The sequence below is a fragment of the Mesoplodon bidens genome, assembly GCF_964165515.1.
Source record: "Mesoplodon bidens genome assembly, chromosome: 4".
Classification (NCBI taxonomy): Eukaryota; Metazoa; Chordata; class Mammalia; order Artiodactyla; family Ziphiidae; genus Mesoplodon; species Mesoplodon bidens.
Genome location: NC_138160.1, coordinates 113,227,242 through 113,243,692, shown reverse-complemented (window position 1 = coordinate 113,243,692; position 16,451 = coordinate 113,227,242). Strand labels below are relative to the sequence as shown.

At 53.5% G+C, this 16,451-nt stretch overlaps 1 protein-coding gene across 5 annotated transcripts in view; it reads left to right on the top strand.

Annotated features, from left to right (window-relative positions):
• Positions 1–16,451, top strand: part of FSTL4 (follistatin like 4) — a 723,812-nt gene that overhangs the window by 561,742 nt on the left and 145,619 nt on the right. For all 5 annotated transcript variants that reach the window (XM_081231116.1, XM_081231115.1, XM_081231112.1 and 2 more), the window contains 2 exons: positions 10,745–10,938; positions 14,432–14,555. In XM_081231116.1, coding sequence (XP_081087242.1) covers positions 10,745–10,938; positions 14,432–14,555 — 318 coding nt within the window. The remainder of the gene's footprint in view (positions 1–10,744; positions 10,939–14,431; positions 14,556–16,451) is intronic.

The window sequence follows — 16,451 nt, the reverse complement described above, 5'->3', positions numbered from 1 at the left end:
CCACTGCTGGCCGTCCTCTGGTCCGGCACTACTGCTTCTCCTCTTAGTGTGGGTGAGGGCAGGTGAGGAGCAGGCAGGGTCCTGAGCTTCCAGGCCAGAAAGTTAGGGGAGTGGAGTCTGTAAGGAGTCAGTGTCCTCCTTCTAGAAAGCATGACTTACTTGGTCGGGAACCTAGTTGTGTGAGGTTCCCATGAACACAAGAGTAAAAACTAAAGTTCTTAATGCCAGGAGGGCTTTAGCATTTATTCAAGTTTTCAAACATTACTCTTTCACTCTGGGGCCACCTGATAGATGTGCCAATCAACCATTAAAAGTGTATGTGGATCCCTCTCCTAGGAATCCAACAAATTTTGCTTTCTCTAATAGGAATAGAGAGGACTATAAATGTCAAAAAGCAGATTGTATGGCAACATCAATTGAACCAGGCATTGATGAGCAAATGTACCGTTTGTCTAGCAAAGCTCTGGGTGGTTTTGTTAATTTAAATTACCTGATGCTGGGGCGAAAACTGAGAGGAGGTTTTGTCCGGGAACTCAGGTGCAGGTGGAGGTGTTTACTTCCACCCAGCATCTGAGCAGCCTTGATAGGCTCTGGTGCAGCAGCTGGGGAAGAAGGTGCATGGTCTGCGTGGCATGTGTGTTGGGCCAAGCTGGGCAGGAGGCCACGTGGAGCCATAGATGTGCAGATCCTGTTGTGGGCCCAAAGTGGGTCCTGTACCTTCAACCCAGAACATTCCAAAGAAGCTGGGATGACAAATAGCACAGGCCAGGGAAAAGAGCAGAGGACAGTGAGCAAGGACAGTTGGCCAGACTGAGGCTAGGCCCTCTTTGGGGTCTGGGCCGATGAGGGGCTGCTAATGAATGAATGGTGGGCCTGCTGTTGGTTCTGGGGTTGAGACTAGTGCGTGAGGAGGGGAGCCAGCCAGAGCCCAAAGTGATGGTATGGTGGGAGGCTGGCCGAGCACCCCGAACCAAGGGCAGGCAGCAACTCGCCGGTACCCTCGTGGCCCGTGACAGCGTCCACTGCAGTCCCTGCGGCCGGTTCTCTAGGAGACTGAAGACAGTCAGGCAGGAGATGCAAAGGCGTTGGAGCACGGTCTCGGAGGAGACGGGCAGAGACGAAGACAGGACGAGAGTGTGTGGCTTGGAGCAGACAGAGCACCTCCTTAGAGCCGGGCCTTGGGAGAAAAGTCAGATCTGAAGAGAGGGCCTTCCAGGAAGGGACACCTGGAAGCAAATCTGCAGGCCGCTTTCTGGCAGGTAGTGGGAGTAGCCAGGAATCGCAGCTCAGGCCATGGCGCAAACACCTCCCCAGGGGGCCTGAGTGTGGCAGTAGTGACCCATCTGCTCAGAAGTTACGGGCCCCAGGGGACAGCCAGCAGGGAGTCACCAGGTGGAGTGACTTTGAGTACAACTCTTTGTGTCTGTTTGGGGATTGTGAGGAGGCCGTATTATGTGTGCTTAACAAGCGCCAGGAATTTTCAGAATTTTGTGGCTTGGTCAACACCATCAGTGAAAGTACATCGTATTAGTGAAAACATATCCTAAAGATAAACCCATTGGTTTTGGCATTTATTGTTAATTGAATTGTCCCAGAAATGGCAGCAGAAAGATTGTTAACATTCATGCATTTACATCAAGTTAAACATCTGTTCCTCTTAAACTAAACTCCAGTAAAGTTATGGCGGCTCATAAATTAGACCAGGAAGTAAAATGCTTCTTGCTCTTTGCACAGCTTAGCGGTTTCAAAATAGACTTCCGAATGACACATTGCAATGGAGGCCCATGTAACACAACCATGTTCAGCTGTGATGTTGGTGCCAGACGATTAAGCTGAGTTTTTGCTTTGGTGGTGAAGATCCCAGCTTTGCCTGCAGCAGTGACATTACTTATCAGGCCATCTGGGGACAATGTGAGAACCTGCTGGTGTTTGGGTGGGGCTCGGGGCAGAGCCTACCCATGAGCGGACCCAACAGCTGCCAAGAGGTTGTGGCCACATCCAGTTTCTCCCCTGGACCCTTCTGGGGGTTCTCCCAGGTGGGGGTCTCGATCTGACCCTAGGGGCTGGGCCACCCTGCCAAGTCGAGGAGGACTGGAGTTCAGAGGTTGTGACTTGAGGGCATGGCTGGCTGCTGTGTGGCTTCTGAAGGGATGGCCTGTGTGCGGCTCGGGAAGGGAGCTGCCCTCCCCCCACAAGTGGGCATCTCAGAGCACGACCCACCGGCCCCCACCCAGCGCTTCCTTCCTTCCCATCCTTCGGCTCCTTAGCTCACACCCATGCCCAAATGGGATGGCTTCTGCTAATGGCAGAGGAGTTCTTCATGATATCAAGTAACCTCTGTCCTGCAGTCCCCTCTCTCATAAATATGGGGGTTGCAGGGGACTTCTGAAGTGCAGGGCTGCCCTGGTGAGAGAAGAGCCAGCACCCTGGAGACCTCTGGGAGCTGGAGTCGTCACAGGGGCCTCAGGATCCCCCTTACCCCAACCCCCCAATTCTGCCTGTGTATAAAGCTCTCCCTGGGAGCTCAGATGGTCCCCAGGGTCAGTTTGTGCTCAGTTACTTATTAGATCCCTGGTATGGGACCAGGCCTTTCCCGAAGTTGTGCGGTGGCCAAATTCCCCCTCAGGCCTCCTCACCTGGGCTGCTGCTCCTAGCCTAGCCCCCCTACCCCCCGCCTGGCCTTTTCACAGGGCTGTCCAGGGTGTCCTGACCAGCAGTGGCAGAACCAGAGGACAGACCCTCTCATCCTCCTCCTCTCCAGAGGCAGGTCCCAAAGAGCTGTGTGTGTCCCCACAGGGGCTCAGAGGAGACATCTTCCATGTGACCCAGTGTCCAGCAGGGCAGCCTCCCCTCTGTGGCTCACCACCACCACTCCCAGCCCGGCCATGCGCAACTCTGTGGGGCACTGTCGCACGTTTTGGGGTGCCCCTACTAGCGAGGTAGGGCCCGTGCCCCCGGCAGTGAGCACAGCTACACGTACACACACTGCAGCTGCCCCACCACACGTGCATCTCACACCCCGCTCCAACCAGGAACTGATAATGATGGGTGATGACACAGCCCCCAGCCCTCTCCGGAGTTCCAGACCTCAGTCACTGTGGCTCAGGGTGGCCAGGATTGTTCCCGCCTCAGGACAGGGCTGTAGCAGCTCTCCACCAAGATTCCACCTTTATCCAGTCAGCAGGCATTTAATGAGCACTTTCTGCAGGCAGGCACGTGGGCCAGGTGCTGGTGTCACACCTGCAACAAGGCAGGGCCCTGGCCTCCAGGGGCTCCCATCTGACGGGGCAGCCTGACACCAATAGTGTATGAATAACAGAGAGTGAAGCCTAGGGAAAGGGCAACGACAGAGAAGACGGAGGGCGGGGGGATGTCGGAGAGGGTGGCAGGCAGAGACAGCCCCTCCCCAGTCTCCTGCACCACCTCCCTTCCTGGTGCTACGGGTCTCCAGCCCACCCTGTCCCCTGCTCCAGGCGCCCCCGGAATCTGGGACCTGGGCCTGTCCGGGGCCTCAACCACATGGCCTGTCTCCCTCTCAGTTAGAATCTGAGCGTCCCTCTGCCTGGCTGTTGCCTCCCACCCTGTGCAACCCCCCTTTCCTCAACTCTGGAGCCACCAGCCCCTCCCACACTGGGGACCGGAAGCTTTGCCTACCACAGAGTGAAGACCGTCCCTTTGAGGCCCAGGCTGGCAGGGGCGCATGTGACTCATAGAATATTCTCAGTGTCTCTCTTGCTTCCCTTTGTTTTGCAATAGAAAGCATGCCTTTGATAGACGTTTACTTCCAGAAGCTGCTACCTGCTTCCTATCTCTCTTTGCTCAAAAAATTAAATGCAGATGTGCCTGTGCTCCTGCTATAATAATCTCCCTCGGAGTGGAAGGACTGTGGCTGGAATGGGAGAACATTAGAATCTTCAAAGAGGGACAATTATTGAGGGAACTAGATTAATGAGGTGTCATAACAACTTAGCCAGATCTGCGGCTGACCTTTCTCGTGGAGAACGGGCTTGATAAATGTAGTTCATTACCAAGTTCTGACATGAAAATAGGATCACACTCTGGGCTCCTCAGCAGGCTGATCAATATTTTATCTGCCAAAACAGGCCCAGTCTGTGAGCAGGAGGGGCCCCGCGCACACATGCTGGCAGGAAACCCGAGGCCAGTGCTGGGGGCTGGCCGAGAGGGGCCAGCGCTGCGGCACAGGGGGCACCCCAGCCAGCGGAGGATGGCTGGGCCCTTCCAAGGGCCTGTTGGGGATTCTCATCACTGCCAGGCTGGCCGGGACACAAGCCTCCCTCCCTGAAAGGCCCTAGAGCAGAAATGTTCATGGGGAGGGGAAGGGAGTGAAGATGTCTTCACTGATTTTGTGGCCACCTGTGCCAGGCGCTGGGCATCAGTGAAGGGGACAAAGACAAATGCACCAGGCCCCGGCTCACATAGGGCATTGGGCCCATTTCATGCAGAGAAGCCCTCGGGGCTGGCTGACCACTCAGACATGGCAAAGTCTGTTTATATTTAGTTTTACGTAAAAGGACCCTGTAAGGTGGTCAAGGGCTGTTATTGCCCCCATTCTAAGGTAGGAAGTGGATGCAAGAAGGGCAGGGGTGGATGCCTTTCCAAGGGTCCCACAGCTGCTCAAAAACAGAACGAGATGGTCTCCTGCCTCCCCGTCTAGTGCTCCATCCAGCCTTGCAACAACTGTCATTAGTGGAGTTGGTGTCAGGTGTGGCAGCCTATGATGAAGCCTGTCTCTACCTGAGGACCCCAGCTAAGGTTGTTACACGGTGGTCCTGTCACCCTAGCTTCTTGAGGAGAGAGTCTGCCTAGAGCTGCAGGACTCAACCACATTCACAAGCATTTAACACTGTCACACTGTGTGTGTGACTCTCCAGGCCAGTCCCACCAGCTTGGAACTTGCAGTCCCACAGAGGGATGTAGCCGATGCTGATAACACCCCATCCAGATTACCGCAGTCAACCCAGAGGTTCCGTGCAGCTTTGGGTGATCAGTCCCCATGACACTTGTAAATAGCTTCCAACCTCATCTTCAGCCTGAGGGCACTTTCTGGCCTCAAGCATGAGCTGAGTCCACATTTGGGGAGTTCAGAAGTGCTGGATTGGGGTGGGGTTAATGCCCCCAGGAGCAGCCCTCAGCCCAGGAGGGCCAGAAGTTGGTAGAAGAGCACCCTGCTCCCGGCACCTCGGTGGAGCAGCTCCGAGGTCTACTCAACACCGTCTCTGCAAGGTCCTGTGGACTGAGCCCTGATGGCCACTGTCTCTCCCTGTCCCCAGTCTCACTTCCTCCTTCCTCCCTGCACTTCTTGGGATCATCTCCAAATACACTGCTCACCCTCTACCCTCGTCGCAGGGGCTGCTAAGCAGGAGGCCAAACTAAGACAGAGGACAAGCCTCACACACACACAAAAACAGTCCATATGTACGGGGCAGAGAGTAAGAAGATGGATAGACGACAGTGGTTCTGTATGTGCGCAGGAGGGGGCTGAGCTGGGCCCCAGAGAAAGGGGAAAGAGAGGAGAGGAGAAAGCACGCAAGAAGGCACCCAGCAGGCCAACATCGGCTGCAGTCAGGCACAGTGAGTTTACGGGTCTGGAGGGGTCTTCCCTGGGACTCTCCAAGCCTCACTAAAAGCCTAAGTCACCAAAGAGACCCCAAAATCCCCATATTATAATGACACAAATTTTTCTTTTCCTTGAAAACACCAAGACACAGAGGAAACACTTAAATGACTTTCCAAGCATGTACAAATTATGTTAGTCTGCCTACTCATGAAGCAGGTCCCCTAAGGTCCCAGCTGGGCAGCTCCAGATGAGCTCATTCAAGGCACAGACCTCAACATCATATACAAATGTCCTCCTCTCCAGAGTCCTCTCTGGAAGTCCCACCCGCCCTGGATCAATAGTGAGGAAGTTGACCATACTGCAGGCTAGGCCACAGATGCCCAGGCTCAGGGCTCCCAGGACAGGCTGGGCAAGGCCATTCTCACCATCATCACAGTCAGCCCCCACAGGGGCACCAGGGAGGGGTGTTGTGGTCCCCAAGCCTCTGCTGTATCCCCTCCAGGGACCTGCCCTCCAAAGGGGCAGGGTCCGTCCCTGGGACCCAGGCCCACCCCAGACATGTGGGGCACAGAGAATTATGAAGTGGTGCTAGTTTAGATTGGGTGATGTTTCTGCAGTGGCCAATATACAGTGAAGAGTAAGCCGGGCAGAGGTTTGGGTAAAGAACATTGGAGGAATATCCCGTTGTATATATGTACCACATCTTCTTTATCCATTCATCTGTCGATGGGCATTTAGGTTGCTTCCATGACCTGGCTATTGTAAATAGTGCTGCAATGAACATTGGGGTGCATGTGTCTTTTTGAATTATGATTTTCTCTGGGTATATGCCCAGTAGTGGGATTTCTGGGTCTTATGGTAATTCTATTTTTAGTTTTTTAAGGAACCTCCATACTGTTCTCCATAGTGGCTGTACCAATTTACATTCCCACCAACAGTGCAAGTGGGTTCCCTTTTCTCCACACCCTCTCCAGCATTTATTGTTTGTAGATTTTCTGAGACATGGATGGATCTAGAGACAGTCATACAGAGTGAAGTAAGTCAGAAAGAGAAAAGAAATATTGTATATTAACACATATATGGGGAACCTAGAAAAATGGGGTTTTTTTGGTGAACTGGTTTGCAAGGCAGAAATAGAGACACAGATGTAGAGAACAAACTTATGGACACCAAGGAGGGAAAGCGGTGGTGGGGTGGTGGTGGGATGAATTGGGCGATTGGGATTGACATGTATACACTGATGTGTATAAAATAGATAACTAATAAAAACCTGCTATATAAAGAAAAATAAAAGAACATTGGAGGGAGCAGTAAGCACCAACCCCAAGCAACACATTTGTGTGGCAGGTGCTATTAAGATTGTTTCTCCCTCCACACCCCTACCTCTTCAAGTCCCCTGTGGACTTGCTGGGTGGGCGGGCAGCGATGACCCGCATGATACTGAGAAAGACCCAACCCTTGGGTATTGAAGCTCTTGCCCAAATTGAGTAAGGGAAGAGGAAGATCTGAAAACAGAGGCTCTGTGGGCCTGGCCTCGAGCCCCGTGCAACACACAAGGCCAGCCAGGGCTCCACTAGTTTGGCTCACAGTCAGGGTCACCTGTGCAGAGGGCCTGGCTTCACCTCTGGCCAGCCTCTGGGAAGGATTATGGGTAACTTATTTTCTTTCTTTATACTCATCTGCACTTTCCAAGTGTTTTGTTGTTGTTGTTTTGATGGACATGTGTTTCTTTTTTGTTGTTGTTTTGATGGACGTGTGTTGTTTTGATGGATGTGTGTTTCTTTTACAATAAGACAAAGGTTTAAAACTAGCAGCAGGGTGGGAACATCTAGCTAAAGACCAGCTCTGGCAGATTCACAGATGCCCACGCTCCACCTCGGTGAGCTGTTCCATCTGACCCCGCAGTGTGACCAGGGGGGTTGTGAATGAAAAAAATAAACCTGGGGCTTGGTAAACTCATCCTGGAAACCAAAAGGGAAGGCTTTTGAGAGGGTAGTCCTTGCTGGAGATGAAGCATCAGAAGTCTTGAAAGAGGTTGAATTTTGGAATCTAAAGTGACACCATTAGGGTGTCTTTCCTCTGATGCTCATGGTCCCCCAGAGCTATAGGGATATTAGAGGAGCTCAGGAACATTGGGCCAATGATTTAATTATTCCAGGTTGAAATTCATGTAAAGTGCAAGTGCTCCTCGGATAAAGAAGGATTTCAAATCGTCTTCCAGGAGCAGCTCAGTTTATCTCAGGACCCCCATGCCCAGCAGCAGCCAGGCACAGTGAGGCCCTCAGGAAAGGAAAGAAGGACACGGGAAGTTTGGCAAAGTGTGATCTGCAGGTCTTGGCATCCTACGCCAGCTCCACACTTCCCTCCAGCCTTGTCTGTGCCCCCATCCCTGCCTCACTCCGGCTCAGCCACACCAGCTTCCTCTGGGCTCCGGACACACTGTGCCGCCAGCTCCTGCACCTGCAATCCCTGTGACCTGGCATTCCCTTCCCTCTGCCTCCTTTGCCCACAGATCCCTCATCCTGCAGGTCCCGTCCTTAGGGAGACTTCCTTCACCCCGGCCTCATTAGCTCTCCCTCCACGGGCACCCTTGATGCCCAGGATGGGAAGCTCCATCGTATCCTCAAAGTGCCGCCCCGCATCGGGCACAGGTTGTGAGTAAATGCTGGTAAAAGGATGGGAAGGGCATGGCTGGCATGAGCCCTAGCAGGAGGCCAGACCAGGGGCTCAGGGAGCTGGCCCTGAGGGAGACTGGGGGCAACCACCTCTTTCCCCCAAGTTGATTTCTAGACATGTACATACCTTCCTCACCAAGAGTCATGTGCTGGGCAGCTGCCAGGGTGGAGAAGCCACTGTGAACTGACAATGAACTGTAGGGATGTGATAAGAGGGCAAGAGCCTGGGGAGGTTGCTGCAGCCCATCTGACAGAACCCACCTTGAAGGTTTCTCTGGCCTGCCAGAGTGGGAGGTGCTGTCTAGCTTCGGACCCCTGGCCTAGGGCAGCAGGGAGCTCAGAGGAGATCTGTGCCCCACCAGGGTCTGTGAGGAAAATTGGAGGGTTGGGAGGACCTGTAAGGATGAGACATCTCTGCCCATCTGACCTGGCCTGGCCTATCCTTCAGGTGGCCGTGCTGTAGTGTGTTTTTTTAGGAGGCTAAGTGTACGCTAGCATTTCTGAGTCGAGCCTCCTATCAACCCCATATACATCCGCCGTGTGCACTAGCTTCCCAGCATCTGGGCATGAATGCCTGTCCCCAGGAAAGCCTGACAGGCCCTCCAGTTCAGGCCCCTGCAGATCCCCCCATAGAGACTTCCACTTCCGTCTCCACCAACGCTTCTCTCTCCACTCAGATACCACATCCAGCTTCCATCCATTTGCCGGGACTAGTTTCACCCTCTTGGAGGCTGGAGGCCAGGATTCGGGCAAAGCTCTTCCTCTACTTTCCCCAGACTGACCTTTGTTCAGGCTCAGGAAGCAGAGCCCAGCAGGCCGCCACGTCTTCCCCTGGGCGGGAGTGTGTGCTCGTGGGACATGGCCACAATTTTCAACACCGTACAGACTTGAGAATCGGGTTTGCCAACCGGGGGTCCTACGAGCTCCCAGGAGTGGATACCCTACAAGGCCAAAGAGGGGTGGGTGAGTTGTTCTTGTCAGAGCATAGAAACTCCCAGAGAGCAAATAGATTTGATTATATTGAGCACAGCAATTGATTTTTTTCTAAATAAACATGCAGGAGGAGATGGTAACAGGCATCTGTTTCTGACAAGAATCAATTGACCCAAATTGGAAGAAAATCTAGAAACGCAAACAAGCACAAGAGAAAGTGATTGGACCATCCAGGCTTGTCTAGGGAGGCAGGGAGAGAAACAGGCAGACTTCCCCACCAGTACTCTCCCCACCAAGCAGCTCCCCTGTTTGTTTCTCTTCAGCAAATGTGGTTCCAATAATGACAAGGGGGAGAGTAGCTATCATTTTATGAGCCCTTACTTGGTGCCAAACCACTGCTGTGCCTTTTATGTGCGTATCTTATTTAACCCTCCTAACAGCCCTATGTGGGAGGCACTGCTCTCCCCACTTCACAGATGAAATCACTGAGGCACCTTGTGCAAGGTACACATTCAGGCAGCCACAGAGCTGGGACTCAAACCTGGTGGACTCCAGATCCAGTGCCCTCCAGCACCCCTGAGCTATCACCTGGTGCCCTAAACTGGCCTTGGAATTAAGGAGACGAGCCCCAGGCCCCAGACACTCCCTTCCCAGCAGGACACTGGCTTCACCCTGGACTGGGTGAGGAGGAGTGCACACCCATGCTCCAGGTCTCAGCAAAGCCACGTGCTGGAGTACATATTCCATCCCGGGAAGTGGGGAAGTGGGGCCAGAGAGGCTCTCCCGCTCGCTAACAACCCGGCAGCCTCCACTCACGGTGCAGCTCTGTGCGGGGAGCATCCTCATGGCCTGTTGCCAGCGAGATAAACTATGTCGTGTCACAGTGCATCACAGGCCTCATTTGCCAAAACACTGTGTGGTTCGGATGCTGTGGACCAAGCATGGCCATGATAAAAGGCCTAAGAGCAATGGGCTGTGCGCTTTGGTTTTAATTTTGTAAAAGCTGCCTTTTGTGTCTTGGTCATAAGCTTGTGTACTCATGTTCGGTTTTGAAGTAATCCAGCTCTGGGAGTGTACCTAATTAACTTAAGCAGGGTTTATTAGTCCTGTTAACTGGAACTCGCTAATCTATGAGACCAAGGATTACAAAGCAGCCTTTAAGGTAGGATTAAGGCAAAGATGAGCTATTACAAAATGGAATTGGGGCGGCTTTCCTAAAGCCGCTGTGGGGCTGTGCTGGGACTTCTCCTGGACGAATCTCCCCATTCCGTCTGGCAAACACTCTGTGTCTGGCTGTAGTAGGTGCTCAATAAACATTTGCGAGATGAACAAACAGGCTCCTTCCAGCATTTGCATCATGTGTAGCATGTATCCACTGCTCCATAAATATTTATGGGATGGACTGGTGGACAGACGGACGAATAGGTCTCATGTACTCCGGTAACACCCTGCACTGCACATAGTGAATGCCCAGTAACTGCCGATGGGTGGGGTGGATGGGGGTCTTCTCGAGATCGGGAGAGGAGTCTGGCTGCAATAACCCCATCTTCTCTTCCAGGTGACCCGTGCACCATGGCCGACTACGCCCGCCTGAAGAAGGCCCTTCTGGCGCTGCAGACTCGCCTGCAGCCACTCCATGAAGGGGACAGCAGAGAAGACCCTGCTTCCCAGAAGCGGCTCCTGGTAGAATCTCTGTTTAAGGACTTGGATGTAGACGGGGATGGCCACCTCAGCCGCTCTGAACTGGCCCAGGTGGGTACGGCATTCGGTGAAATTGCATCACGGAGGAATCCAGTTTTCCATTCCGCGTGTGAAGGAAGAGAACCGGGAGATCCACATGGGGAGAGTCATTTGTAACCATCTCTGTAATGGGATGCCGAGGAGGCCTTGCTCCTGCAAGAGAAAGCCATCTCCCGGGAGTCAGAGAGCTTGTGTTTAACACCTCTTGAGAATATCTGACAAACAGAACGATGTCAGTGTCTCCTTCCCACCAGCCACCTTCAGCCAATATTTACAAACAAGCTCTGAGGCACTCTTGGCTAGCTGGCGAAACACACACTGCACACTGGCTGGGCTCTGAGGTTTTCATTAGGAAATAAGTCTTTTCTTCCTGAGTCCTTTGCTTTCCTCAGCAGGAAGGTTCAAAGGAAGCAGGTTTGGTTCCCACCAAACACTTCTGGAGCTGTAACCTGGGTGTCCCCACGTCCTCTCCGCTAGGACCTCGCCCTTTGCGGTATCCAGGAATCAGTAGCCCACACCCCAGCCTGCTGGCTTGCGGGAAGCCCTGTGGCCACCCCCAAATACTGCTCTTCCCTTTGAGAAAACACTTGGATGGGGCCTCCCTCCCAGACACAGCACACGTGTCCCTCTGTCCAGCTACAAGGTGGTACAAGGGCCTGGAGCATCTGCAGCAAAAAGAAGCGAGGAAGGAGCAACCTAAGGCACCAGGCAGGCCAGCTGCAGGATGGGCCTGTTGGGTGCTGGTGGCAGAAAGGCAGGCTGGGTGGGCCCGAGGGCCTGAGTTCCTGCTCCTACTCTGCTGGTTTGCCTCTGAGGGCCTGGGGCCCTGGAGCCACACCAGGGGCAGATATGGAGGGAGGACGAGGTCAGCCTTCCCAGGAAGGATGGGAGGGCCTAGCAGCTCTGCCCCAGAGACCACAGAGTGCCCCCCACCAGAGGGCAGGTAATAGGATGAGTCCCCACCTTTGATGCTGGTTTAAAGAAATCCTTCACAAGGCACAGCAATGACCTCATCAAAGCTGTGACCAGGTCACCAGGAAGGACCAGGCTAGGGAGGGTCCTGACGTTTACGGAGCACCCACTGTGGGCTCGGCCCTAAACAAGGCCCTTTACTTGTGATGTGCCCAACACAGATGTGTGCCTCACTTGGAGGTAGAATAGCTACGAACGCAGACTTCACGGTCAGACTGCCTGAGTTCAGGTCCAGCTCCAGCATTTACAGGGACCTAGTGGGTCTAGGCAGACAACTTCACCTCTCTGCGCCTCGTTTCTTGTCTGTGACTGTCGCAGGGTCATCAGGAGGGTTAGATGAGCTAAGACATGTGAAGTTCTCAGCCTAGTGCCCAGCACGCGGCACATTCTCAGTAAGTGACAGCTGTCAGCATCACTTCGTCATCATCACCTTTATTGTTATTATTTCCTCCTTAAACCTTTCAGCCACCCTTTGCTCTATGGTAGGTGCTAGTGTTATCCTCCCTTCCCAAGTATTTTTAGATGAGGAAGCAGCTCCAAGAAATCAAGAGACTTGCCCACAGAGTGTGTACTACCTAGAACATGGTGGACTAAGACGAAACCCGGGGGCCGGGGGGTGGTGGTGGTGAGTGGACCTGCTCTCCTCATGGTACAGGGGGCTCCCTGGGGGGAGGGCTCCCACCACAGGCTCCACCTGATCCTCTCCAAGTCTGTGGGGATGACAGGTGCCCATAAAATCTGAGTACAGAGCAGTTATCCAGACGCTTCCCCGTGCAGGGTCCCCTTCTCAAGTCCAGCCAGTCCAGAGCCTGCTTCCAGGAAGTATGTTGGGAAACACAGATCCTAAGGCGTTTGCAGACCGCGCCCCCCACCCCCCCGCTCACCCACACCTGGCAGCATGCACAAGTCCATCCACGGCCTGCACCCCAGGAGGCCTCCCAGGCACATGCCAGCCTGCATGTCACCACTTCCAGCAACACTCAGCCCCCAGCTATGGCTAAAAGCCCAAGGGGCAGGGCCAGGGACCCACAGGTGACCCACGCCGCTCTGGGGAGAGCCCAGGTCCTGTTAGTTACGGTTACCTGTGAGAAGAGCCGTCTGGCGATTCGATTCCCCGCGATACAGGCTGTGCGGGGAGCCCGGAGGGCAGGCGTTTTCTCCGTATTTAACAGAGGCAGCTGTGGGGTCTTGGTGCCCCAGGCCCACGTGGCTCCCGGTAGCTGCCAGGTAAACAGAACCTTCCTGGGCACATTGCTCTAACCTGGCAGAGACATGTCCCGAGGCACCTGAAGCCATTAACAAGCGTGGTAATTGGACTATGATTTCCTCTTTAAAATTTAATGTGTTTAAAGTACATTTCATAAATCTGCCGAGCAGGGGCCAGCTAAAATGGGCCTTTCCTTGACACTGAATCAGAGGCGTCAGGGAAAAGCTTGTCAGTCCTATGAAAAGTTAATCAATTTCCAATACAGAAATAGACAAAGGGAAATTTCCATCTTTGGAAGATTGATTTCGGGCGTTACGGTTGATCGCCCTTTTATCGAACACTCTTATTTGCTGGGTGAAGGGGGTCATTTTTTGAACATCATCACATTAAATTGCCTTTAACGTAGCAGGCCCAACTGAGACTGTTAAATAAAGAGGAAATGCCTCTGTTCCCCTGTCCCTGCAAAAATAAAAACATTTTCTTTCTTCTGAGATTTCCTTCTGAGCATTTTCCTTGCAAGACTCTAGTTCCAGACACACATGCCAAAAGGTGACTGGTCATGCTGGGGAGACCTCTGCCCTGTGGCCCAGGCCACATCCAGAGAGGAGTTCACAGCCCCACCCCACCCTGTGGTCCCCACGACAGAATCCTAAGGGTAGTGGTTTGTGTTCCTGGCAGGACAGGGCAGGCAGAGACAGGGGCCCAAGCCTAGGTCAGTAGAATGGCAGTTTCCCCTTCCTGGGGGTAGTGCTGTGGCTAGGACGTGCTGCCCTGAGATTGGAGTGGGCTGGTGAGGCGGGGAGGGGAACACTGATGGAGCAGTGACCTTCCAGCTCTACATAGCTGGGAGCTACTGAGTTCAGCCACTGTTTGCTGGGCTTATTTGATCAGGCCCCTTCTCTTCCCTGTTTCCCCATGTACAACGTGAAGGGGTAGATCAGGTGACCACAGGGTCCTTCCCACCTCAGATTGTCTGGGGTCTGTTTGCCCAGGCAGGGAGAAGACAGGCCTGAATGCTAATCCCAAGTTGGCCCCAATCACTGTGTGACCTTGGGAAAGTCCCTTCCCTCTCTGAGCCTCAGTTGTCTCATCTATAAAATGAGAGGATCAAACAAGACAATACCAAAGAGATTTGGATGCTCCTCATGGCCCACCGAGCTGTTGCTGGAGTCCCCACACGAACACACACACACACACACACACACACACACACACAACCAGACCAGTGAGCACAGCCCCACCCACTTGGCCTGAGCCATTTTCCAGCAGTGCCCACAGCTCTGAACTCACTCCCGGTTCTAGCCTTGCTCCCTTTCTCACCCGCAGCACATGCTGAAGGAGCAAGGCCTGGAAGAGGACTTCCTGGGGTGCTTACCAGGCGACCTCCTCCGATTTGATGACTACAACAAAGACAGCCTCCTGACCCTCCATGAGTTCTACACAGCCTTCCGTAAGTCAGGCCCCAGTCGGGGCTCACAGTGGGCAAACACATTCCTGCACCAAAATGGTGTCAGGGGCCTGGAGTCTGTCCTTGGTTGTTTCCAAGATTGGCTTCTTCTATAGGTGAAGGCAGTTGAATTTGTTTTGCAACAAGCCTGAGCTTTAAGGGAAGAGTAAGGAGGGTAGGAGTTGGGTGGGGTGGTAGGGGGACTCGCTCCGCTCCTTTTGGATAAAGTTTCTTCGCGCTGTTGCTATGGTTTGAGGAACCCGGGACTGCGACGTGAGCACGGTTAGGAGGGCACTGCCTCACATCGCTAGGGGATTCTGTGACTGCACCTGGGGGGAGCAGATGTTAGGGTTCTCCCCAGGCAGTGGCCTGACCCCATCAGGGAACCCTACCTGGGGGTAAATCCTACAGGAGGGTGCTGGAGGCTTGGCCAGGCAGGAGAGGGAACAGTCACTGTGGAGGGTGATGAAGAGCAAGGGTCCTGGTTAATGAGAGGCAGGGGAATCCCTGGAGAAGAAGAGACGGGGTGCTCTACCTGAAAACGGAGGAGGTGCCCGGAGTGGACCCTCTGTGGGGCCGCTAGTACATACGGCAAGTGGGTAGGGCTGCTGAAGGATGCAGGTCTTCTCCCTGAGGTGCTGCCCCAAGACATGACCTCACGCCAGCTGTAGCTGGGGCTGCAACAGGGCTTCCAAGAGATGCGACATGCAGGAAGGAGCCCCAGGTAACTGCAGACAAGCTCACTAGGAGAGGAGAGGGAAGGATGATGCGGGGGCCCTAACCCGAGACAAGAGGGGACATTCTTGGCCCCAAAGAGGTCAAGTCCCTTTACGACAGACAGCATTCAGGCTCTGCTTAAAGCAGGTAATGTGTGTGCCCTGTGTGAGGTGTCCTTGGACGTGACCTGCAAGCTCACAGCTCCTAACTGCAGGCCGTGGAACTGGGGAAGCAGGGACGAGATCCCCAGGGTGCCCTGAGTACTCTGAGCCACAGGTCCTGGCATCCTTGGCCCCGGCCCCAGCCTGTACCTGGAGTTCCATTTTCCAGGAAGGTATTCCTGCTTCGTGGACATCTCTGTGTGCTATTGTTATTCCAAACATTCACAAGGCCTGAAAATCCTTGGGATTTGTTGACAAGAAGAGCTCTGGTGGCAGATAGAAGAGGTACTCATGTGACCTAAGAGGAGAAAAATGAGTGTGATTCTTCCCTGTGGGGAATGTCCATGAGCTTGTTGCAGGCGGTGCCTTTCCAGTCCACGACATCCCTGTTACCAAGACCCAAAGTCCAATCCCCAGTTCCCGGGCTCTGCTTGATATACAGTGGCTAGGTGTGGCTCCCCAGCCTCCTCCTTCCTGCCTACGGCTAAAACCCATATCTACATCTGGTAGTTCATAATAAGGTGTGAATGACTATAGGCTCAATCTGCTTTGGGAGGGATTTGCTTTGTGGATTGAGGAGCTTATTCCATGAAATAAATCTCTAAATTTTAGAATGTATGGAAGTCTCAGCAACTCCAGAGACCTAGCTCGTGAGACGATTCTTAGATTTTCAGGACTTTTGCAAGGCAAACAGTGAAATGGTTGGTAGCTTTAAATCAGCCATAGTAGGAGTGTTTACAACACAGAAATCTACACTACACAAATGCTACAAAAGGGCGAGCCTGCTCTTTACCCTCTGGAGAGCCCATTGTGAGGCACTGACCTGCACACGCTGGGCGAGACCCTCCCTCCTCTCCTGTCCTCAGCATCCACCTCCCTCAAGCTCCTCTCCATCCAGCTTCCCCAAACGGAGCCCTCTTGATGATGCTATTCCCACAGGAAGTGAACAAAAAGAGAGTAGATGTCAGGGCAGATGACAGGGTGAGCCGCCCTCCACATCAGGGAAGCAGCAGCATGCTCT